Below are 27,181 nucleotides of genomic sequence, written 5' to 3'. Positions count from 1 at the left end.
TTCATCTACAAAACTTTCTACGACAATCCAACAATCAAACTACATAAGGTTGCAACTTCTGTCTCAAGCTACCTTTCAACATTCTGCACATCACTACTTAATGTCATTTTGTATGTGTAAGTAGGACAGACTTGCAGCATTGTACCCATTTATACGATTTCTCTTGACTACACATTGTTGAAAAAAACTCCACTACTACATGAAAGTCTATTAAATTGTATAGTTCCAATCTGTGGTGGACAGAGAAGTATTTTTGCATTGTCATATTGCTACTTTTACTTAAGAAAGAGATCAAGGTAGTTCTTTCACCACTGGTTACAGCAGAGTGTAAAACATTTATTATGGTGCTACACTGAAGTAGATGTGTATGTCTGTGTAAGTCAAATTGGGGAATGCTCTGGTGAATAAGCAAAGACATGTTGTTCAGGTAATGTTGAATTTAAAAAACATCTAGGATAGGACAACATGAATAATATTTATGCTTTGCAAAAGTGTGTATTTGTGTTTTGTGTGCTCATATTTTGCAGCAAAACGTTCTTGAAAGTAAAGGAAAACATCTATGTCAATGACAGGTAATGTACAGGAAGATTTTCCTTTTCAGTCCTGGAATATGTATATTTGTTAGATTGGATATCTTGCGTAAAATTCTGTGTTGGAAGCATATACAGAGATGAGTAAAAAATAACATCAGCAACTGCTCGACAAATATTATATACAGACTATTATATACAGACATTCTACCAAAACACCCAGCAATGCTGTGATGGAGGCTGCTAAAGACTTCATTTTTCTCAATTAGTGTGAAGCATCTGTGTTTGTGTTGTACTGTAAATCTGTGTGCGTGTGTGTGTGTGTGTGTCATGAATTCAACACTTTGTGCGACACATATCTATTTACATCATCACATCTTAGGACTCACCTCCCAAGTGGGGACAAATATCATTGTGAAAAGAGAATGAATGTACTGTAAGTCAATACACTGGTTGTGTGTGTTTGTGCATCCATGTGTTGAAAAACTCTCAATGAAATTCTGCCCCCTTGAACACGTGTTCATGTATGAGAAAATCTCTTTCCCACACATGCCAAAGCCTCTTGCACAAGTGTCAGCCAGCCAGATGCTCATTCAAAAAGGGTTTTTTTCTGGTCTGTGCACCATTCTTGCTTCATTGAGGCTTTGCGAGCCAGATCACGATCTCTCTGTCACATGTTCTGGCAGAGCGGCCTACTGGGACCTTTTATCAATCAGTAGTCTGGGATGGTTCATCTAGGATAATACTGACAGTTGAGCCAGCCAGGATTAGATTATATGATGCCACGCAGTGCTAAACACACACATACACACACACACACACACACACACACTGCTACAAAGAACTGGTTCTTACTGGACATTCATGCTGGACAGACAGCAAAGTGCATTAGCGTATACATGTAACATCATTGCTTGACTGTAATTCTAACTCAGCTTATTGCCTGTACTGTAATGCGAACATGAGATACAATGACACGTGAGGAGGCTTGCTACAGCAAAGAGGCTAACATTTCCCACAAATTAGTTCCCCTCCCCTGAATGTAAATGGAGGCTTCCTGCCAGCGACTATAGTACCATATAACACAGATGCACTTCTGCCCATGCCAGTTATTCTATAAGGGATCTACAAACAGTCTAATAAAGCGCCACTGGGAGGCAGTAGTAAGTTAGAATCAAAGCCACCTCTGAAGGATACTACAGTATATTCTAAAAACCAGTGCAGCTTAACATCAACAGTTAGGCTGCTACCATAAAATAAGAAACTGTACTTCAATGAAAACACTTTATACCGTAAAATTATCTTAGAATAAGCTCATGGTGCTACATGTTATTCAGTTCCCTTTGGTTTTCAATGACTAAAGAAAATGTGAAGTTAAGTGGCAGAGGATGACAGTTGGGGCTCAGTAGACACAAGCAAATAGCATCTTTCAGGCAGTCATATGTTAATGCTACGCCACTAATACTCTCTTGGGAGCAATGCTCAGTTCAAGTAGTTAAAAGGAGATTAATTCCTTTTTCCAAGAAAAGACTCTTCGAGCCCTCTTGCATTAGCCGCACGTCGTTCTCCTCCTCTTAATCAATGTCCAATTTGCAGAGGCAGGGAGAACATAACTTGAAATGCATTCAGCATATAGCTCCACGGGCACAGAGCCGGCAAGCGTACTACCACACGGCACAGGCCAGAACCCCTATTAGACTTTTAGAATTGGAGTACACCTCTAGTGGATCTCCAACAGTCTTCTCATGCAGGACCACAGCTGAAAGAGTGAATCAAGAGGTAGTATAATTATGATGTATTACTGTACACTGGCTGTGTGGTGTGTATTCCTCAGCCCTGAACGGAAAGAAAAGATGAAGCAATCCACTGGGAATGAGCAGCACAGTACAGGTCCTACCCTGGTTTCCTCTAACAAAGCCTGTTAAGGGACAGTATATACACTTAACTAAATGAAAGTAGCACAAATTATGGATTAGTCTATTGATCATTACGAAAACCATTATGGTCCTGTCAACCTAGCGGAAGTGCATGAAGACATATAGGGGCTATCGTACTTAGGAATGTAATTTATTCATCAGTTACCATCTGAAAGCAGATCAGGAATAAGGCCCTATATCTTGTTGTTTTCTGAGACTCTTATACTGATTAACTGCACTCATTTACCTGTCACAACATTGTACTGTATGTCCTAATTTTCATATTAATACAGGATATAAGCAGCTAATTGTGATTTCTGTCCTGCCTCCTCAGAGCCTGAATATTAACAGACACTTTCAGTGCCCCATTAGTATTCAGCAGCCTGTTAGGGTACACCATATCCTACTGCAGATTTACACACTGTTAATTTTATAACGTTGAGTCTTTGCAGCACTTTATGTATCCTTTAACATATGGACATGCACACCATCAGTAAAAATACACTGAAGTTATGCCAATGGGAGTTCTGTTATAATGTCCAACACTGCAAAAATAAACATGCTCTAATAATTTAAGGAGATGATATAAAATAAATGAAGGCGTATTAATAGCTCTAGAATCTAGGGCATCTCTAAAAAAACACTCTTAACTGCTGTTTATACACAACTCACACTGCAGCTGTATTGTATGTAAATGAGTGTTTTCTTTCTACATTGACACTAGATGCAGGATATTTAACGATCACAGGTAATTATTCACTGCAGAATGTCAGGCGGCTGCCAGACCACCATTTCACAGTCTTTCATCATCCTCATCAAGACCCTAACACCAATGGTTTTCTGGGGATGAGATGAGGACACCTCATGCCATGAATAACGCTAACGGGATTACTTGGCCATATCCAATTCATTACACAGCTTCAGAATTTCATAGTTTTATATTACTTCACAGATTTAGTGATTCCAGTGAGGCATGTAAAAACGCGGACGTGCACTACAGGATACAAGGCAGAGACAGGTCGACATTCATGAATCTCTGATAGCATAGACAGCGTGACTAGTTTATATCATGTAATAAAAAATGAATTAAGATTTATTGCAACTTGGATGTTATTTTCGCTGTTTGGGCCATCATTTATATCAATTATTACAGCACTATTATGTAACTAAAGAAACTGCTGAGATCTGGGAACTTGGGCAACATGACATGCGAGTCCAACAGAAATGAACAATGACCAATCATATAGGTTGTAAACAAGCTAATAGTTTAGAAAGATTATTTAAACTAGGGCTGCAACTTATGATCATTCTCATTATTAACGATCTTCTCTCAGTTAATTTAGTTATCATTCGGTCTATGTGATGTCAAACACATAAGAACATTTTTGAAAATGCTTGTAACAGGTATCCAAATGCCAAGTCGTTGTCTTCATTATATTCTTACATTTGCAAAGCGAGTGAATATTTTTCTTGAAAATCATTATTAATCATATATATATAGCAATTCATTAGTTGTAGACAGGTTGGTGCAGTCTCTGATTTGTTTGAAGAGGACAGTTCTGTAGTATAAAAAACAAAAATCACAGTTGTCACTAATAGCCTTAACAGCTATGGCTCCATTCTGTTCACAAGTCTCATCAAGTCATGACAGTGTGACAGTGAGCCAGTACGTAAAATACCAGAACCCTTAAAAAATAAAGCAGCTAAATTAAATTCAGCCATCATTAATTTTATTAAAACGGCAACAGTCTTGGTGGTCTAATGCCATGCTAAGATAAACATTGAATTAGCATTCAGCTGAGTTTCTGAAATTAAGTATGGCAGCGTTGTAGTTTCAAAAGTATAAGAGTAGTGCACCCAAAAAGAATAAAGCTACAAAGAAACTCTTTTACTGCAGTGTAATTTAGGCCACAATACTCTGCACGCACTGAGAAAAGTAGGTCGCTACATATTGCAGGTTAGGGTGTTTTCCAGTCTGCTCATGTAAGAGTGTGTATGTGTGTGTATGTGTTTGAGGATAACACATGCATCTGCATTTTTTGTGTGAGACTGAATGAGCTCATTAGATGGCAGTTATGGACCACTGTGAGGTATTCCAGGTGCAACGCCTCAACAAGGCAATTACCAATGAGTCTGTGCGCACACAAACACACAGAACCTCAGCCTGATTCTGAGTCACTTTCACTCCCATTAGGCCCATCCATCGGGCTGTGTCTGTGTTCCCTGAAACATCAGAAGAACCCAGCTCTGTCACTTTCAATGATAAGGGAAAGTTGACTACAGCCCAGAGCAAAAGGACCTCGGAGACACACTCCCAGTAATGGGGAGACATAAGGGGGATTGGGAGGCACAGGGAGAGATAGGGAGTGATAAAAGGAGTGGTGACATGTAAAGATAGAGGGCAAAAAAGGAAATGGGGAAAGAGGAGTGGTAGGACTGAGGACTTGTGTCACAGCCATGTTTGTGCCTCCAGTGTTTTCCCCTTCCTTGTGTTCCCAGTGCTCTCCTGTCTGTATGTCAGTCTCTGTCTGTGTGTATGTTTGTGTGTGTGTGGGTGGGTGTGGTTTCCCTTACTGGCGCTCTCCCAGCTCCCTCCTGATTGCGGCTCATTTACCTCACATGCTCAGCCTGCTCTTCTGCTTCAATCAGCTTGTTAGTTCACAGCTTTTCTATCCAGGCTTCCCTCACATCCACTGCCAGATCATTGACTCGGCTATTGCGGTAGACTTGTGTTCTTAGGCCACTTGAAGGTCTAGTATTTTGTTGAGAATTGGAGTTTTTGCTTGTGCTCACTGCTTCTCCTTGAGCCATAAGCTCATTACATTCCTGCCAGCTTGCTTGTCCGCTATCCCTGCGTCTCTCCTGCCAGCCACCAACCTGCCCATCAGTCCTCAGCCCCACCAGCCTTCATCTCATCTCCACTGCACCTACATTCCCCGGACCTTGCCATAAATCTTCATAACTTTTCCACACCTCTATGTCTATGTCCTGTATTTGAGCCCCCCTTGCAACAACACCACAACAAGTTGAGAAAAATATGAAAAGAAAAGGCTATATAGTGAAAATATATTTATGAAACTGGTGATATTTAAAGAAACTGCTTAAAACGGACATGCAGACTTACCAAGCCAGCTTCTGTTTAAGTAGACAGAGACAAACACAGGAGGAACAGTGAAGAAGTCGACCACTGAGTTGACCTCCAGCCAGAACCACAGCTTATCATTGGCTGCTATAAACTGTCAAAAGAAACAGTGACGGCCTTCAATATGACGACTTTAAAAAAAATGAGATTTTATACAAAACACCACCACATCCCACCATACAAACTGCATGCTGTGTCTTCCTCTGGCATTGCTGACATACTGTATGGAATGACAAAGGCTTCACCCCACTTGCTGAGTCATGCGAATGGTTGGTGGGGTAAGCAGCTTATAAGTTTATTTATTTATTCATTCAGGATGTCAGGCTTGCATTTCCACCGCTGGAATGCTGCTCTGGCATGACAACCATACTAGCGACATTAATGTCAGTATAATCTAAAGTTGTGCTGTGTGAGTATTCGTAGGTGACTTAGTTGGTGTCTGCGTATGTGTAAGCATCGTTGATCATCCCGTGAAAATGTGGGATCTTAAATGACTTAAATTATTCATCATAAAAATATAAAAGTAACTTTTTGCAGGATGCTGAAGATCGCATTGCATAAAAAACGATGGCCTTCCTACATGGCTGTGTGCATATTGTGTATGTTTAACGGCATGTCTGAAAATGTATGTCAGTATACAAATGCATGCATGAGTGAATGAGTGTACTCTTGTTTCTATGTGGGAGCATGTATGCATATGTGCCAACTTACCCGCAGGCCAAAGTAAAGAAGGAAGAAGACATTGAAGGCCATATCGATCTGTAACGTGAAATCTTTGTAGAAGTTCTGGCAGGATTCTATAGGACTAGAAAACAGAGAAAGAGAGAAAAGAAGCATTAATACAATAATAAAATAAGATAATAATAAAGATTAAACACATATATGGACATTTCTAAAGACCTCCCCTCATTTTCTAGGCTTATAATGTTACTACTGTAGATAATGGGTGAAATCAATATCCCAATATTAAAACAAATATGCAATTTTCTTAGAAATTGCAAAAATCAAATTAAACTGATGCCAAATGTGACGAACAGTATTCTGCTGTTCTATCAGATGGAAGAACAAAACAAAACTTTTATTTATGAGTTTTTAATCAGTTGGACTTCAATCACAGAATCTGGTTAAAAATAACAAGATACAATCCCATCATCGTGACATGATTCATGCCAAAAAACCATTTGGCTTTGCTCATCCCTACATACCAGGATAATCATAATTGTACACGGTACCTCGTCCTTTTTTTAAAATGATTATTATCACAGTCATGTATATAAGGCCTCATCCTGATTGCCTTTCTTCCATTCAGCTCACAGGACTGATAATAAACTGTTCTATAGTAACAACAACCAGCTTGAAGCTGTCAAGGTCAAATGGTACTGACGATCCTTGCTATTAAATATTCCTATAGCTACCCAGAAAACCTCTGTGAATCAAAATGTATTTCATAAAAATATGGGTTCAAAAACATCATTACGAAATTGGTATTAATGATATAGGTATTAACCAGTTTAGTGATTTGCCATTGCAATTCCTCCTCTCTGCCCTAGACCGTCACAGACCAAGATCAAAGTCCTCGCTGTAGAGTCAACCCCACAAATATGAAAACAGCTGGAAATAAACTGAAATTGGAAGTTAAGAGCGGTTGCTTTGATGTGACGGTACATTCAGAATTCATAAATTATTCAGTGTGTGTCAAACAAAAAAATATTCCAACAGATCTTCCATTTGACAGAAACTCCACACAGAGAAAAGAGACCGCATAGCTCTCTTCATTTAACAGAGTGAAATAGCTAGGCGGTATTGCTTTAAAGAAGGCGGATGATGATAAATGAGTCGTGATCCCTCTGGTCTGTCATATAATCCATCTTCATGTTTACCTTGTGATGATTAACCATTAGCTAGTGGGTGCTCTCAACAAAAGCTATAATACGCAGTGTGCTCTTCTCATTCTTCACTTGGTCACAGGCCTATAGCATTTTGCTATCACGTAATGATGAAATCCCACTGTGGGAAAACCATGAATATGCATTATGGTTTGACTGCCTATATAGGGAGACCTTTGGGAATGTATAGACTGACAAGGGAACACACACATGGCCATTACAAGAGTACACAGTTTCAAGTCCCATATGGTCAAATTAATCATTTAAGTATACATTTGTATGCATGGAGCCCATAGAGGCCCAGTGTGAGATCCGGAATAGAGTTTATGCATAATGAGAAACTCCAGAGGTAGAGAGGAGTGAGGTTTAATCATCTTCCAGTTAACATCAAACATTTCATCACAAGATCCATTATAGAGTGCAGACGTGCCAGAGAAGAGGATGACTCAACTACTAGTGCATGGTCTGTCTCGAGCATATCCTAAGGACTGATGTGCTCTTTAAAATGACGCAAAGCCCTGGACCATGTCCAAGATGATTAGAACGAGTCTGGTTTATGCAGCAATTGTTTTAGAAAATGATTTTATTTGGTTGAAAGGCGTTTTCTCACACGGTGCCATCAGACAGAGGTTAATTCAGTTGTGACCCCTCCGAGGGTTTGACATTGATCTGGCCTAAATACTCAATTATTTACTCTCCACCGGCATTTCTCCTTGTGATTCTCTAGGCATGTTAAAACAAACCCATCATAAATCAGACATACAGCCAAAGGATACACAAATTTGCCTCAGATGATAAAATGTCATTGTGTATCAATATAGTTTCCAGGTTGAGACTGGCCTTCTACACACTAATAAATATGCTACAATTATAGATTTGGATGGTATAATTATCATCTGAGGAAAAACAACAGTGTCATGGTTTCACAATTGTAATTGATTAATTTGTTTTATTTGATCACAATAATTTTTTTATATCAATTTAGTAAAAAATAAAGTAAGGAAACATCTTTCATTCAGGTGCCCTTGAGAGGATACCGTTTATTTACACCGTACTAAAACAGTTTACAGTACTAAAACTGTGACATTTTAAATTGTGGTTAATAGTGAAATCGGTTCATCGTTGCATTCCTACACACTACACATTGAAGCTCATGTGTCCTCACTCCCAATACAGCTAAAAACCAACAGACCTTTGTGCAAGAGAATGCACATGCATAAACGCAAATACGAGTAGATTTATAAGCACATATGAGCACATACACACACAGATGGTGCACACTGAGGACACCATTTGGAGTGGTCACTGTGGCATTTCCCCTTGGGCCCAGCTTTGGCCTAATTCTGAATAACCGCTTGTCTACCATCACATGACCCAAAGCCTTCTCAATAACACAGAGAGAGCATGGTGTCGTACAGCAAGGACTAAGCAGTACAATGAATTTGTCTTGAATTTGCTCATTTTAATTTCATCATTTTTAACATCATTATTTGATAATGAATCATTAAGTACAGGCTGAAAGAGGTTCACACAGTCTATTAATGTGGAACGGCTAAATGTTCTTCAAACCACAAAAAATGGCAATGTGGACTGAAAGGTAAAAAAAAACAAAAAAAACAAGTTACTATATATATGACAAGTCATAATGTTTGACTGTATCCTGTGTGAAGATAAATACTTCCAAACACAAGTCTGCATACAAAGAAGCAAATAGAGCAAAGAAAGACAGAATTAGATCTACTGTATGAGTAGAACAATGACTCATCACGTACACACAGACAGCTCAATAGTAAGCCATCTTTTCTTTGCAACCATCAAAGCCATATTCCCAAGTTTCTTTATCTCAGTTTTCTAAAGACAATGGAAAAATGACTTGACTTGAAGAGATGTGTAATGTGAAAGGTGTCACTCATAGTGACAAACCCACTGTGAATTCATCATTCAACGCCGCAGTTCATTTTACCTCTACCTTCCCTTCAGCTCACTGTCTTGATTTTACAACTCGACTGTTTTACTTCAATCTCACAGCTTTCATCGACTTGTTTCCAACCACAGCAGGCAGCCAACAGACAGGAAATATAGAGGGACATTAAGCAGCTTCAGACACAGATATTTCATTCAGGAACTGGCGTTGCTTTTATTAGGTGGCAAAAAAACATGTCTCCAAATAAATAGCAATGTTGCTAACTGTTTGCAATTTTAAAAGGTGATGATGCTATAATGATATGCGATGCAATAGTCCCTTCAAATATAGCTCATCCTGGATGATACAGTAGCAAATGTCCAGTGCCAACGTTGTGTCGGTGTCGGTACAGGACATAATGTGCTCAATGTGAATGTCGGTGTCGACACCTCCAACCGTACAACCAGCGATCAGAGTTCACTCACCTCCTCACGAAAACTGAGCATTATAAGCTTCTCAAATGAGTACTATATTACAGGGTTATTGTATTGGAATTCAATATTATTTTGGTGTTCCACTATCTGTGTCTCTTTTCCTACACAAAGAGAATGTAACATAAGACGCCATCCTGATTCCTGCTTCCAATGTCACTTCACACCCAACAACCACAAGGGATTCCTGGTCACACGCTGCCAATGTCCTGCAGAAAATAGATCTGCCCACCACAGTTCTTATTACTCCTTAAGCCCTGGCACAGTCTGGTGTTACACCATCCTGCCTGACAGGAAGAGGAGAGAGAAAGAGTGGGAGAGAGGGGAAAGAGAGAAAGAAATACAGCAGCAAGACACAGGGAGATAAAAAAAAAGAGACAGAGAGAGAAGGGAGATAGTGGCAGTCACAGGGAGAGAAAGAGGAAGAGGGGAAGATGTGGAAGTGACAGAGAGTGAGGGGGACCAAGCTCCCAGAAATACAGAACAATATTTGTCTCATATGTATGTATATATAGCATGCAATGCTGGTTTTGGGCCACATGAAAACTGCCTGGAGATTCCTGAGCTTCAGTGATAAACTCCAGTCTCTTTATGTTTTTCACTTGGTGAATGCCTGCCTGCACCACACTAATCCGACTCTGCCTATTACAAAGCCGAGCACTAACATACACACATGCGCTTACATGCAGGCACACACATGAGAACAGCGACTGCCCGAGGGAAGGCTGCAGAGCATCTATGTCTATTTCAGGATCTGAAATGTTTCCCCACGTTAACCGCCTCTGACCAAGAACTCAACCAGAAAGGTAAAACTCATTTGTTCACAAGGGCAAAGGAGTATGCTCATGATGATGTTCTAAAAATAGCCCTGAACACCTTTAGTCAGTCAGCAGGAGCCAGCCATTCGTTAGCCTGCACATGACCTTGGATAGCTGCAGGAGCAACAGCAAGGTTGCCCCCCTGAGAAAACAGTAACAACAACATACTGCTGCCTGCTTGACTAATGCTCACACCAAATCTGAGTCATTCTTCATAACTCACAAATCTTCCTCGCCTTACTGCTCTAGTAAGCTCATCTTAGAAGGTAGTTACATATTCATAGTCTCATTTATTAGTATTCAAGTCACCCCATATAATCAATACACAACCCAACCAGAAAAGTATGAATCCATTTAGAATGTAATCTGAGTGCAATAACTGAATGTCTGGCGCACTTGCAGCATTTCTCCTGAGAGTAGTGCATGTACGTGTAAAGGACAAAGCAGGGAGGGGTCTGTGAAGCTGAAAGAAGGCCAGGTTGGTACTTTAATGACTGATTTAGGTCAAGGCACCATTACTAAAATAAGAAATACTTCACCTACAAGGGCAACGGACAAATAAAACCTCTCCAGGGAGGCTAATAATAGATAACAAAATTTTCATCTCAATGCAAATGACTTGTATCCTGCTTAAAGCATTTCCTCTACAAAGACTTACATCCCCAAGCTCAAAGGAGTAGACTGTAATACTAATATAAACCACAACTTCATACAGTATGCTCCAAAATACAATAACATTGACATGAGAGAGTAAATGTTTGCAGCAATGTAAAAAAATAATGAATAATTCAGAAGCCACTGTTACAGTGCAATAGCTAAAACATACACACATCACATCATCCCTTCTTTTGAATGCAAATGAATTAAGAGATCAGAACTGTGGTTATGTGTCATATGCAAAAGAAACGTCCTTGTCAGCACTGATTAATATTGTGTAAAGTGAATAAGTGAATAAAGTTGGTAGTTTTATTTATTCTAATTTAATCAGCTCCTCGTGTAAAATAACCTTCAATCAGCAGAAAAATAAATTGACATATTAAAAACAAAGTAAACCCACAGAAAGATTGTGTAGAAATCCAGGAATTCAAACACTGAGCTACTGTTAAATGTGCATGATCCATGATGTGCATGATCCATGATGTGCATGATCCATGGGCTCCTCATGAGAACTGTTAACGAAGCATTTTGCAATATGCATAATTATGCAAAACCATTTGGTAACCACGATGGGTGGTACAAAATTACATGTTTTCATGCTGTTATTATTTATTACATATGAGGTCCAGTTGCAGTCTAAAATTATAATAATAATAGTGGAATGCAGTAATTACATTGGCATGAATCAAAACAACATTTGGTAACAGTCATAAAATGATATCTGTGTTTTTGGATTAAAATATTGATCTGATGAATATCAGTGAAAGAGTTGACATGAATTGACACTGTGGCCACAAAGGAACTTAAATCATTTCAATTTCATCTGGGGTTTATTAAGTTAAGCGAATGTTTTGAGAGTGTCTCGTGTTGTGTTCATGCTGTGGTCTAAAAATAGCCCCTCCACTCAGCATTAAGGGGATTTCAGGCGACTGCAACAGCAAATGGCCTTTACGTTGCCATGGTGACTTTGCTAAACAAAGAAGTTGGACCACTCAGCATACACCGGTGCCAGAAAAATATCAAATTGCAGAGCAACTTGGCTAATCTCTCCTGGTAATTTCTTTCATTAGACTTCAATCAGTGTTCCGTGCACTGAATCTGCATTTCCCAGATAGAGTGACAGCCAGGGTAATTTCACTCTTATTAAAATAATACTTTGGGGCTGACATGTTATACCATCACACAAATGTTCAGCTTCACCTCATGTGAGCTAAGCACTCCAAAGGATGTTGTTAAAACCGTCCTCAGCTCATGTTAAGATATCAAAAGCAATTAAAAAGCTTAATTTTTGTAGTCTACAGGGAGAGGCTTCATAATCATAAAGTTCCATAACACTCAGAAAACCTAATTATCTATGAGTGTGATGTTGACATTTCATATTCTCTCCTTTTTCAGAGCAAATGTTGATAATAACCCCCTCATTTAGAGTGAGAACATCTCCGTAAAGGTGTGGGGAGAAGTGATGAAACGGAGGAAATTCTAGAAAATTGCTGGATACTTAATTTTGAAATTAGTAATGCATTACTGCCTCACTTTGTGTATTTAAAGCCACTTAGACTGATGTGAACTATGACTTAAGTCTTCTCATGATAAGGTGTTCTTCTCGGATTCACGCAGAAACGCAAGTACTCAATTCAGACCTAACACCCCAAGACAGAAAGGTCCCTATACAGTATAGGTTACCCATCATCCCCACAATGTCTGCCAAGCTTGTCTCACTGCTCAGCCATATTTCTCACCTTACCCCATTAATTAGTCAGTAGGCACTGTTTCTTTTTTCAGTGCTGACATTGATCGCACACTAATGATAGAGTTACAGGCGCAGGCCACTGCTTATGAGGCCTCTTAGACAGAGACCAAATTGTGTTTGTGTGCATGTGTCTGCTCCTGCAAGTTAACGTGACTATGCAAGTGTGTGTGCATGCAAAAGTCTGTATGTGTGGCAGGGAGGGATCGAGAGACTCGAGAAATAGAAACAGAAGTGGAGCAGGAACAAGGGCATCCCTTTAAGAGCAGCCTGCAGAGACTTTGTCCTACATTCCTCTCTATTTGTTTCATGGGAGCACAGAGGAGGGACAAGAAAGGGCTGAAGGATGAGGGATGAGCCAAGGTATTAAAGCAGATTCAGATGTGGGCTGGAGAGGACGCAGTATCCTCCCATCGAAAATATCACCAAAATAGCATTAGTTTGGCTAGTGAAGCCTGCTACAGAGGAACAGAAAAAGGAAGTGACTTATCAAACACAACCGCTTTGTTATAACAAATAGATGGGTGGTCATTCTTAGTGAAGCTACATATCCATTTCCATTCATTAAAAAAATAAATAAATTCTTCTTAACAACCGTCTTAACAACCACATGGTGGCCAAGTCAATGACTAGTAAGCTCTGTGCTCAACTGGAAGAGCAGCCAATTAACAATTCCCTCCTTTCAAACTGTCTACCTGCTTCCACAAAAGGATTAGCTGTGTTTTCTGGGATCTTTGCTGCAGAATACTGGCCAACGGAGCTCCTGCTAGGAAAGCCCCACCTGTCGAAGGCTAGAAACAAAACAGCTCCTGGGACACTGGAGCATAGCCAAAAAGGTACATTTTCTTCAGTATTTTACCCAGTGTGTGTGTGTGTGTGTGTGCGTCTTTGCCCCAAGGGGCTACCCTGCTTCACTGAAGTAGACATAAAAGCCCACTGTGCAGTTCCAACCTCCCAAGGTCCAGCCCGCATGCACTTATCCCGCCACATGTCTCTTTTTCGCACAGGGAACCATAACCACGACCACAATCCTTCCCATTACTGTTGCCTTTTTCACAGACAATTTCCGAATGATGTTGACTTCATACAATGACCAAAAAGGCAGTTTGGAAGAGAAGGGGGAAAGTGAACCACTGAGCTTCAATAGTTCATGAGTCTGTACCCTCAATGTTTGGTGGAGTAATTACTACCATTAAAAGGGTGAGCTATAAATCCGCACTCATCGATCTCCTCAGTCATTAACATTTAGTGGCAAAGAAGCTAGATGGAGAGAAGGTCATCTTTAAAGCTTTTTCAGCACTTGAGTATAGGGGCATGAATTTTGAGTATGATCATGTATGCATGCAGTGAATGTACATGCAATCCTACACACATAGGGTTATATCAGAGGAGTATATATTTGTGGCTCAGAGCAGAATGTTCTTGGAGACAATGGACAGAAATGTAAGTTTAAAGTAACATTTTTTTTTCAAGAGTTATTTAAGATCTGACGTTGTGCTAGTTTTTAGCTTTGTTGTTGTTGGCTATAGCACTATAGCACCCTGATGGCCCATGTGATGCATCTTGGCTTATTTTGAGGTGGCAATTTCAGATATTATTGGCCATTAGAGAGATATTACATCAAATAGATTGTAGCAGAGACAAAAATAGGTCTTCCTCAATAGACAGTTACGGCACATTTAGTGGCAGGTCGGCTCTATGACATGTAACAATGGCTGTAGAGCACATTAAGAGGCTCCAGCTGTTGAAGTGAAAGTGTGGCTATAACATAAGCCTGGCACTGTTAAGGATGTAAAAGCCACCAGAGTCGGGTGAACCTGCTCTGGGTCGATCAGTAGCCCCCCTGAGAGGATGTGCACACTCAAGTGACAAGCTTGAGCTAATCACGATGATGAGGGTAGAGAGGGCCTTAGCTTAATGGGAGCACAGAAAGATCAGGGCAATGCCTCAGGGAAGCACTCAAACTGCACTGTTACATACAAGATACGATGGGGAAATACAGAAACAGCTTTGCAGCAGAACAAAAAACAGTTTTTAAACTACTCTCCCTGATTTTAGCCCACAGATCTGATGTTATGGCACGGTATATCTCTGCAAACATACACACTTTTAACCATCCTTTGTTATCTAGTGGATAGTTTAACAGTGTTTGCAATGTTTAGCAATGTTTGTCTGTGAAGGTAGCATGCTCAAGTGTCAGGCCAGACTGTTGATCAGATCGGTGTCATTCTAGACCTCATTTACATGCATTTTAACCTTGTGAATAGATAAGGCACGCAATGCAGGGTATGTTACCCTGCATTGTGTGCAAGTGTAAAATATGTATGTACAATGTTAAGTGGTACAATGTGCTGTCGATTCCCAGTCAGGTTTTTTTTGCATCACTAAGAGGAAGATTACAAATAGCACGGTAAAAGCTGTCATTTACCTTGATGACATAGTGGAGATTTGATTTTCACTTTTACTGTAATAACTGCCTGTTGCCTACACCCCACCAGCAGTTGCTACTTTTAAATGTGAATCTTGATCATTCGCATGGTGAATCATTATTAAGGAAACTACTTTGCATCCTTAGTCATAATCTGAGTATGAAATATAGAAAATAAGAACATTTGTCTCTGAACCCTCCTTTTCTTTGCTAAAAATATGGCAGAGAGGGGAAAAAACAAGGGGAGTAATGGAGGGATATATAATAAAAGATAGAGATGTACATGAGGAAGAAAAGGTTTTTATCTTGATGTATAAAATGGTGACTGGATTCATGCCAGGAATAATTTCTCACTGCTGCTAAGATAAGACTGTACAGGTTGGATTTCATTATAGATTCACTTATTTTGTGAATTTTACGTCTATATACCTTTAGAGTCTCAATTCCCTCTGGGACATAATTTCAAAGTTCACAGATGTTGTATCAAAGTGAAAACAAACTGCAGGGTGCTAGTGCCATTACTTAAAGATAACATGCGGCACAACATCCAACAGAGAAGTGAATATGAACAACATCATGCAGTATGATGGTCAATTTGTTATGGTCCCTTTGCAATCAACATTCCACAACCGCAGGCACTACAGTAAATATTTGAGGTTTTATTTTGGTACATCAACGGTGCATGAAATACCGTAGTGCAGTCAGTTGCACACAGAGTTACTGTGTAGTACATGGTGACACATCTCTGGTTATTTGATTGCCAGAGGCACAAACAAGAACTTTTACATAATTGGAAACAATAGAGAATAAATCGCCTCTTTTGCTTTAATTAAAATCAGTGCACTCTGAGCCACAGTTACTGTGAAAATCAGGGGAACCGTCTAGTACGGAAGCTTCTCCTTACTGAAGTCAGGAGGTGCAGAATTGCCTTCAGCAAACATAAAGTTGAAACCTTAAATTATAATCAGCCTGGGAAAGATAACACACAGTAATTTTCTACTTGCAAAATATTTTTATATATATTAAAAATATAGAATATATTAGCTTTGTGTGTTTCCTACTGAGTTGACTGTTGTACACGTAAACCCATTCCCATATCACATCACTAATCAAAGCTAGACTGAGAGAAATATTTTTAGCTTCCCATGGTAGCTACTATTCATTTTTATCTGAAAATGCAGCATCTCACTACTTTGGTCTGACCATGGGAGACACTGCTAATGCTAACAAGTCAATATCTGTACCAGAGAGAAACAAATCCTAGACTGTCCCTTTAAAAGGTACAGTTTGGGTCTGGGTGGTGTGAAAGTAGCTGCAGTGGTTATCGGAGAGATGCCAGCCCTGCAATCTGTCTCTGGGTGACTGCCAGCCAGGGATACGCATAAACTGACAATACACACAGACACACACACTTACTCACACACAGAACAAGCTCCCTACCACATACTGTACGGTATCTGCCTGTCTCTGTTACCATGGAAACTGACAGTCCTCCCATTGAAAAATCCTCAAATGCAGATGTGTGTGTGTGAGTGTGTGTGTGTGTGTGTACTGTATGTGTGTTCATTGCTGCTTGTGAGTACTTGTGTGGGGGTGTGAATATGTGCATTTGCATTTCAGAGATTGCAGTATGTGGAGAGGAGTAAAGACGCCCGTGCACCTATCATTCAGATACATTATGTAGGCCGATGTAAACGCATGCAACACTTAAGTAGTGTCATTTCAGTATTCTGAAACTTAGTTTTATCTATATTTCATCACTATTTCATAGCTGCCAAAGCTATTTCACAAGATATGTCATGAAATTCATACTTACTCTGAGGAGTCTATAAAGTATATACCAAGGGCCCCGATGCTGAGTGCAAAGACTAACACCACCTGAGGAGAGAAAGACAGAGACGTAAGAGAAAATTACTTTAAATTGAAATTCCTTTCATGCATAGAGCAGCAAAAGTCTTCTAACTCTGCTCATTAATTATTGTAAACAAAGTCTTGTATTCAGTTGGAGTGGACACAATGGGCCACACTAGTTACAGTACCTTTAATTAAACAGTGACTTTACCTCTGTAGTTTACATAACCGTGGACATTTTCAAAAAGCACACACTGAATAATGAATGCCCGCACTCATGTCAGCAAATATAGCCTATTCAACGCAGGCAGAATCATAGGAAGCAAAGAACGGATACACTTTTTGTATGCTCAGTTGTACTGAAGAGCAGCAACAATGTATGCATGTAGGGAGTGTTGAGAGAAAGTGTTGAGAGGACTACAGTTATCAAGTGTTGACATGCACTCCTCAAGTACTACGCTGAGTCACTGCTTGCATTGTGTGAGTTTACGACTCCGCAGGACTGCGGTCTGTATAATGTTTCAATGACTACATATGACTTGTAAGACAACTTGCAGTAGTAGCACTAAACGAATGATCTAATCTTGTCTTAAAATATAATTTTGGATTGAAAGATTATTACATTTGTTTGTGAACCCATTTAAATTAAGTTAAATCAGACCGAGTTATTAATACCACTTGAAAACTGCATAAGAAATGCACGACTTTTCTCTTAATAATCAATTCTTGATTAAATGATTTTTCACTCTATCCAACTGTATAGCCACAATTGAGCAGGAACACAAAATGTGAATGTAATACTTCTATGGAGTAGTGTATGTACAGCTTCAAAATAATTCAAAGCTTGAGCTTGGTGTAGTATAATAAACACAAAAAACTTCTATTCAAATTTAGTTCTGCTGTGAGAAAAACATTAAAAATAAATGTCAGCTTCCTCTTGTTCCACACCCTTGGAAAATGGTGACATGTGCCAGAATAATCCCCTCCAGCTATCTCCACTTGCACATTAGAGTTCACATCCCCATCACCACTGTCATGATAATAATCATCTCGCAACAGCTGACCAACGTAACGATGAATACTTTCTCCCCTGCGATCTTTTCCTCTCATTCAGCCATCTCACAATAGGGGCCCACTGTCCCTGCTGATTGTGCCATTCATTATTGATGATGGGAGCTTGATTACTTTCATGTGATGGTCCTTTGGATTGATCCAATGCATTGTGACTGTGGTATTAAGTAAACACCCCCATTCCCTTGCATTTTTAATGGTTTTGCTGCTTGAATGGAAGACGATGGCAATCCTGGTCACAGTGTTGTCCAAGGACGGAATAACCTTACGAGCCAAAGACATCAATGATGCTCCAGACAAAGGAGATGAGGAGAAGGCTCAAGATAAAGCTCTAAGATAACATCAGGTTTTTTGAATGGAAAACACTCTGCTAGTCTGATCAGGAAGGAGAGGAGTTAACTAGCGGGCATTATGTGTCATTGTGTGTTTCCTGGTCTTGGGGAGTGCTACTAGCTCCAATGGGACCTCCATAGAAGGTACACCTGTGGTTGGTGTTGCATTGTGGGTAATGCAGTACCAGGTTTTGTATGTGTGTGTGTGTGAACAACTGTTTTATTGGAATTATGATTTCACATGACAAGGTCAAACAATGCAAACATTTTTAACATATCCCTCCCTCCCTTCCTTCCTCGGTCTAGTGTCTTATAATCCTACTAAGTGCCTTTATTCTGAACTGAGCAGGCCCGTTATAGCTGAAGTGGCTCTCTTCCATGAGTCCAGTGTAGAACTTTTGGCTTTGTTCATCTGTGTTGTAGAGAGTTCTAACATGACCACATCCTGAAAGTATTCCAGCCATTTCCTAGCGTACAGTTTGTGAGGGGGTAGCCAATGTTGTAGTATCAGTTTTTTGGCAGCCGTCAAGCCAGCCAACCAAACCTTGCGTTGTTTGAATGTAAATTGTTATTGAGCAAAAGGAGAGTCAGCTCCAGAGGTACAGGCTTATCAATCATATTAGATAACGTCACTGTTACCTTTCTCCAAAAGCCATAAACCTCTGGGCAGTCCCATACCATATGCTTAAATGTTCCTGATGTGTTCAGAGACCACAAGTCACAGTTCAGGCTGGTTGACAGCTTCATATGAAATCTCAAAAGTGGTGTCAGATAGGGCTTCTGACATAACTTATAGTGAATCAACTGGTGGTTGGGGTTCTTGGACGCATGAAATGTGTTCTCCCAGACATTTTGCCAATTTGTGTCCTCCTCCGCAAAAGCCAAGTCTCTAGACCATGCCTTGGCCAGGGGTAGCTCTTTCTGTGTGTGTGTTTGAAGTCGTGAGTACCAGATTTTGACAAGGATGATGAACTGTCCATTGTGAGTCCGACATGAGTGCAATGTTAAATCACTGGAAATCACTGGTATTAATGCTACATGACCCGATTTCACAAGCTGAATAAGTAAATCTAAAGAAACTTGACGACAGGTGAGAGGCGTCTTTCTCTGATACTGTCCCTGACATAGAAAAGCAACATTTTAATCATAGTGCTTAAATGCACGTGTACATGCATTCATACTCATACAGAACATATAAATGCATATACACTGACATTCCCTTGGAGCTAGTCTCTGCTTCTATATACCAGGGTCACAGAGGTTGAGAAAGGAAGAGAGAGGACTGGAAAAAGAGAGAAGTATGGCTGAAAAGCTGAGCACAGTGAACTCTCAGCGATGAGCTGAGGAGATAAGAAGCGTCATCTTTAACTGACCCAGTTGTTCAACTGTGAAAGCTGGTCCACCCCATCCCCCAACCCTTTCTCCCTCACTCGCACACACACTTTCTCCACACAATGTCTACGAAGGCTCGTCATTAACCTCAAACCCACAATCTACCGAAGACAACCAACCGAGCAACCGCCACTGCAAATCAGGACCAATGTAATAACATACGAGGGGGGGACCTACAAGAATGATAATGGCAGAGGGGCATTCCCTACAAGTGAGAAATTAAAAAAAGAAACTCAGCAGCTATAGAGGGATTGCTAAATCTAGCTGTTGCTGCATTTGCAATAGTACAATTAATACACAAGGCTGTTTATATAACAAGATGATTCACATGTGACAAGATGACATGAGTAAGTCAGATATATCAGCAACAAACTGGAATACGTCGGTATCATGTCAGAAGTGCAGCATCCGGACGTGATGTCTATGTTCTCTCTTTAATAACCGTGTAGGTTTTCACTGGTGTATCCCCTTCTATATTTAAAGTGCGAAGCTAATCTGTCAGATGTTTTCCGAGGGACATTTTAACAGGCATACTGGAAGACGTGTGCGTGCACTTGGATGTGTGTGGGTTTCGGGTTGCAGCACTGCAAGTGGGCAAGAGGTGGCAGCTCTCACATGACACCAGCAGGACTGTTAACACATAATAACGATAACTTACATGTATAAACACACGTTCTAGTCTGACACTCTCAGTTTATTTGACAGTTTGACGAATTCTGAGGGCTTCTCGCGGCTTGGCTGTGGAAGTAATATGAAATGCTCGGAAAACAAAGACAGAAGTCCTCTTCCTGCAGCAGGGATCCTATCTAATGACATCCACTGTCCCTTAAGTGCACCCTGTGACAGGGATAAAGCAGAGTCTCACAGACAGGTGATGTGGGTTGTGTGACAACGCACACAGGAATCGCTTCATATTAAGGCTAACTAGCCAGGTCAAGAGAGTGGTGAGTCAAAGCTCCCTGTGTCCTCCACATTTCAGTTCAAAGCAATCTAGGAAGACAGAGTTCTCTGTTTCTCTTTGTCATGATGTGCTGAAGATGCATCTTTCTGTATACACACCAGGATACAAAGGATAGAAGTCATTAAAGGAGGGAGACAGATCAAATCCATCATGGTATCAATGACTTAATATCTCAGTATTCATATATACATACAGTTTATCAGGATTAAGTAGTCTAGAAATAGATTTGAGAAAAGTCTTTATAGATAATAACCTGATGGGAAAAAAGGACAATAACTATTAATCAACATTTCAGTGTTAGCCAGCTGGCTAATCTGATCACATTGTAGAAACAACAGTGTCAGTCATTTCAGTAAATCTTCAGAGAACAGTACAAGTTCCCATTGTTTTTTATTTCATGGTTATCAGATTCATCATTTTTGAAGTAAAAACAATGCTCTGTGTAAACTTGCACAAAAAGTGTATTACTTTTTGTCAGTTTTATTATTCATCTAAACAAACCTCACAGGTTTGAAATCAATTCATCCGAGCCTCAGTGAACCTCCAGTGTTCACTTAACATCCTCATTAGCGCCTTGGCCTATAGTGTATAGTTTATGGAAGAAAATTAAAAAACTGAACTGTTTGAGATCATTTCTAAAATAAAAAGCTATTTGTGCAAAATATCAACAAAATTCAAAGCCTGGGGATATTTTCATGCCATTATTACACAGTTTCAAGGTGTGAACATAAAAGGCAGGAAAACAAATATCCTTGCGGGTATAGTTAGGTGAGAAATAAGAAGAAATCTGAACTGGAATATTTCTGTTTTTCTTTCTGTCAAACACTGAAATAAATACTTTCTAAGAATCCTAATGGGTTCCCCAAGATTATATGAGTGGGAATCCTCGGTGGAGAGTCAAGAATGCCTCTCAGTACTGTGTGGCATCAGGATAAGCTCGTTCATTAATCCAGCCTGGCTCGCTGGGTTAGCCAGAAAGAGGAGCTCCAAAATGTCCGATTGATCATCAGCCATGCAGAAAGGATTTCAGAGGTCCATGGCCAAGGACAGCTCTGGCCAAACCAGGGTACTGTTTCTGCTTTCCTTTGGCTTCCTCATAATCATATACAGCTACCTTTTATAGCGGATATCAGACCAAATGAAACAAGATGCATAAGTATATATTCATTCATATTCAATAGATTTTCTCAGAATAATTCACGTCTGTGAAATACAAGACAGATGCAACTATAGTATTTCCTCACCCGTCAAATTGTGACAATGTTTGCACCGCAGAGCAAACATTTGCATCCATTATGAGCGTTTGTATCACAACAAATACTACTACATAATCAGACATCTGTCCAGAGCCAATGCAAATTTAGGCACAAAAGGAAACAGAATAACATGTTACTGCGCGAGGTGAGACTGTGAGCCTGTCACCAGGGGAGTGTCAACAAATGAAACCCCCCCCTTAAACTTTGATGGCATACATCCATACATCAGCGCACAACGTGACCTCCACCTCAAATAGCAGGGGGCTTTACATGGCTACACAGGTGTAGGTATGATCTTTCATTCTGTCAGAAAAACACACTCTGTATTCCAGTCACACATTTCATAACTCAACCCAGAATACTGATTCTCAATGTGCGACTGAACAGATGTAACACAAGCATACCAATTCATAACAGAGCATTCTTACCAGTTGGCCAAGAGTTACCAAACATGGACAGCTCTGTAAAGTCATAATACAAAGAAGCCACACATATTTCTGTTTTCAGTACATGAACAAGCATAACAAACAGTGGATATATGATATATTTTTTCTGCAACTGTTTAATAATATCATGCCGGAATTTAAACAAAAAAGAAAATGTACTGAAGACAGAAAAACAAATAATTTTAGAGATGTTGTAAAGGTTTTGGTTCTGTGGAAACCTTTACTGATAATCAGGCTATCAAAGTACTGGAAAGTCCACTTCAGACTGTTGAGACTTTCCAATGACATGCTTGTGCATGTTCCAACCACTACTCTCCTAATTAAATCAAATTAGCATGTTTGACTGTCAACAGAACAGGACCAGTTATACCCAGACTTCAAATATGCAATTCATGATTTATGAGAGCAGCACATGACTAATTCAGGCAGGGTAAAAGCTAAAGCCTGAGTAAGTTGTGCACCGGTTTGTGTCTGAGTTGTTTTCATCAACCCAATCCACTGTAGACTTCCAGTCACAGTCAATTTTAGTGAAGTCCAAAGGGAGGAGTGTAAAACGGGAAAAAGTAGGAGAAATATGATGCAAGAGATAAGAAGTAGAAGTAAAACTTTTTTTTTTCGTAATGAATTGTCTCCATATATATGGAAATATATTGAAAATGCTGGAAACCTAGATACAAGCCCAGATACATCTAATACGTCTCCATTTCCTTTGTAGTAGTTGCTTCAAAGTTTTTCAACCTGGACTTTATTTTCCAATGTTTTTGTGTCAAAATGACTAATGCTAGTATTTATTTCAATTTATTTTTTTTTACACCTTTTCGTGTAATCTGGTGTCTGTTTAAACACATCTCGTTCAATGAGAAGTTTTGTTCTAAAATCTTGAGAGAGGGGAGGTGACTTGTTTCAGGAAAACAACAGTGGGAATGGGACAATGTGGATGAGGCCTTTAAAAAACACCAAAATTACCCTTTAACATGTTAGCCTACTTTTAAGAAAAGAAGTCAACACAGTTTTGATATCCGATTTGTCTGGACAGACTGAAGGAGCGAAAATAAGCTGATCCACAGCGCAGCACCGTCTCTCTTTTCTCTGTTCATATCTTCTCCACCCACAGCCAGCTCTCTTTGTGCTACCGTCCAAGGTCATGCAGTGATTGTCTCTGGGGTATGGAACCAGTGAATAGAGGATGGGCAAAAAAATGATCTATAGCATCTTTATCATTCATCTGCATTTATCACTATTCAACATGCAGTAAAGGGCTAGGCTTAACGAACAAGCAACTTGTACCTCAGAAAGCACTAGAACAATAACAACAACAAAAAATATCAAGATATTTAGATATGAGCATTATTATTATTAGATATGTTTAATGGTATGTTTTTCTTTCATCTTTCTTTAGGTACAGATCATGTGCTATATTGCAGATGACCATCACAGCCTTGGGTCTGGAAAAGTGCAAAAAAAAAAAAGTCTAGCCAATCTGGCAGACAATGAATAATAATGAATAAGTGAAATGACACATTTTCACTGTCAATACTGTTGCCGATACGATGACTAATGATTGTTTTGAGCACTACAGAAGGCACTTCCCACTCTCCTCATGTCCCTGCACTGCAGCAACTTCAGTAATTCCTATCGCTCTCTTCCTGCTCCTGTCAGCCATGACAACTGTGGCAGGTAGCACCTAGAAAAAGACTTCCTCTTATAAGACAAGACAGGTTGATTTGACTTCAAAGAGGCAGACGTGACTAAATTATTTGGGATGGTGGGTGCACAGAGACAATCTTGATTCTCTGAGCAGATCTTAAACATGTGCATTTTGTTTCTCTATAGCGAACGCAACGTGAAAGTTTCTCTTTTTGAATCAGACAAAACTTGCAAGTCGATACTATTAGGACTGTGCCTGGATATGAAGTGTGAAAATATAAACGTGGTGTGAAATGTAACACTTGTGGAGAGCTGACTCGGTTTAAAATGAACTCTGGCATCATCAACAGGAAAGATGCAAACAATCAAGCCACAACAAACAGATCTGGTTTCCATGCACAGCGATGATTTATGCTTGTTTGCATGTTTTGCAATACCCCACCACACAGATGTACACAGTTGTAATTATGTATAACATATGATCTTCTAGTTCCATCTTCTTAAATCTGAATATGCTGAATATTTGTGGGTTTTGAACTTGGACAAAATAAGACATTTAAAGCTATTTCATTTGGCTTTGGGAAAATTGTGAGGCATTTTTCACTAATATTTTTTAAAGAAATGATTATAAATAAACTGACAGACCACTACAAACAACTCTGATAGGAAATGCAATCTTATAAATCAAAACACAACCACTGATGCTGCACCTCTGGAATTGGCTCCTTTTAACCCCGGTGGCCTTTATGGGACAGATGCACATATTGTCGTGCCTAGGCAACAGAAACAGTGATTGATGGAGGAGAGGGTAGGGAGGGGGTTGGTATGAAGGAAAGCCTCTCAGGTCTGACAGGATGACAGCTCCTAAAATGAGCATCTGTCAGAGGGGAGATGAAGAGGAGGCCTGTGGGGATCTGTTACAGACGGACACGACAACCTGTCTGCAAAATCTCCTCTAAAAGTTTCTGTATGGCATCATTAATTCATGGAAAGAAGATTTTTTTTTTAGCACTATGAGAGATGTGTCACTGCAGAATTAAAGCATCCTAACAGAGGTGGACCGAGTGCAATGTACAGTACGCTCTGAATACCAGAAGTGCAGGTCACCCGTTCCTCTACAGCATCCTGCGTCTAAAGGCAGCCATCCCAAGAGAACAGTGTGACCATGACCTTGAATGTGTGCAGAGGACTCAAAAAGAGGAGAGGAGACAAAGAGTGAAGAGATAAAAAAGAGGGAGGTGACGATGACAGGAGATGGAGAGATGAGAGAATATTAGAGATAGCCCTCCCCATGGGACATGAGGAGCATTAGGAGGTGGCAGAAACAGAATGAGAGCGAGAGGAGGAGAAAGCAGCTGAAGAGAAAGAGGAGCGGAGGGATGGAGAGTATTAGAGCATGTCCTCAAGGCACAGCAAGAGCTTAAATGCCACAGCGTGTGTCTGCGCATGTGTCTTCACGTCTTTGTGCGCGCATATCATGTATATATGTCTTCAACCTCTACATGTTCAACCCTCTTGTGTGTGCGTTTGTCCATGAGACAGAAGGAAGGACCCCTACTGGGATTATGCCAGAGCAGAGAAGATGGGAGGATGCATGTGACCGGCCTGCAGAGCCGTTGGAGGGGAAGATTCTTCAGTTTAACCATCATATCCATCCTCCACCCGACATCCACCATGATCTTATAAATGGTTCCATTTGAAAACTGCAGTATATCTGCAGAATATTGAATGGGACTTTGCAGGAAACTGCTGGCACTGCATTGACTTACCATAATGTCCATTATGCATATGTAGGGTAGGTATGGGGCTAACATTATTTTTAGTGACTGTGACTGTTATAGCGATGCAAACTCAGTGGCGCGTCAGCCCTGGATTAAATGTTTAATGTGAGAGTTCAGTGGAGGCTCTCTGTGACATAACACCACAGACCAATGAACCCTGGGTAAAGTGTGGCGTTTTGCTGCAGGATATCACAGGTCAACTTATCGCACAAACTTGCCCCCATGCCTCAGGTTATCTAGAGTGTCAGTATGTTTACAACTATGAGACAGCCTAGTGAATGGAGGAACATAGCACCCAGATCCAATTTTTGGCGATGCTGGAAGAAAAGACTATAAAAAAAAAAAGAAGCAGCAACATTTTTGTTTGTTAGGTTTGCACACAGTCAGTGGGAGCTATTTGATCTATTTGTCCCTTATCTATGCTGACTGCCTCAGCAGGAAAACACTGATGCAGTGTTTTTTTGTTTTTTATTTATCAAAGCCTACCAAAAAATGAAAAGATGCAGCAGCTGTCATACAATACAAATATTATAATGACTGTTTGTGATGTTATTTGGATAAAATTCTAAATATAGATTTGCCCCTGTTGCGTTTATTGTATTTGAGCCCTCATGTGCAAGTAATGTAAAAGAGAATCATCTCCTCATTAATCCAGCTTTCTAAAACACTAATCAACCCGATGAGGGGGTTGTCAGGTACCATCTCTCCAACAAAGGTGTTCCTAGCTCTTGTTGCAGCCAGTAAATGCTGTTACGGTTACTGTTAGGCTCTGAGCCAGCTTGATCTGCTTCATTCAGAAATTGTCAAAATGATTATCAACAGAAGACTGTTGCTTGATCATCTTTCAGCTGAGCAGGTGCACAGTTATACAGGCATTTCTTTTTCAATTAAACATACCACTATAGTTTCAGGTGTTCCTGAGTTGA

General features: G+C 40.0%; 1 protein-coding gene across 30 annotated transcripts in view; it reads right to left on the bottom strand.

The window, feature by feature from the left end:
- Positions 1-27,181, bottom strand: part of LOC104930626 (calcium-activated potassium channel subunit alpha-1) — a 131,842-nt gene that overhangs the window by 56,227 nt on the left and 48,434 nt on the right. For all 30 annotated transcript variants that reach the window (XM_027277936.1, XM_027277937.1, XM_027277938.1 and 27 more), the window contains exons 3-5: positions 17,335-17,396; positions 6,300-6,393; positions 5,571-5,682 (exon numbers count right to left, since the gene is read on the bottom strand). In XM_027277936.1, the coding sequence (XP_027133737.1) occupies positions 5,571-5,682; positions 6,300-6,393; positions 17,335-17,396 (268 nt within the window). The remainder of the gene's footprint in view (positions 1-5,570; positions 5,683-6,299; positions 6,394-17,334; positions 17,397-27,181) is intronic.

Source organism: Larimichthys crocea, chromosome III (genome assembly GCF_000972845.2).
Source record: "Larimichthys crocea isolate SSNF chromosome III, L_crocea_2.0, whole genome shotgun sequence".
NCBI lineage: Eukaryota > Metazoa > Chordata > Actinopteri > Sciaenidae > Larimichthys > Larimichthys crocea.
Note: the sequence above shows the minus strand (reverse complement) of the source record. Positions and strands in the feature narration are given on the sequence as shown.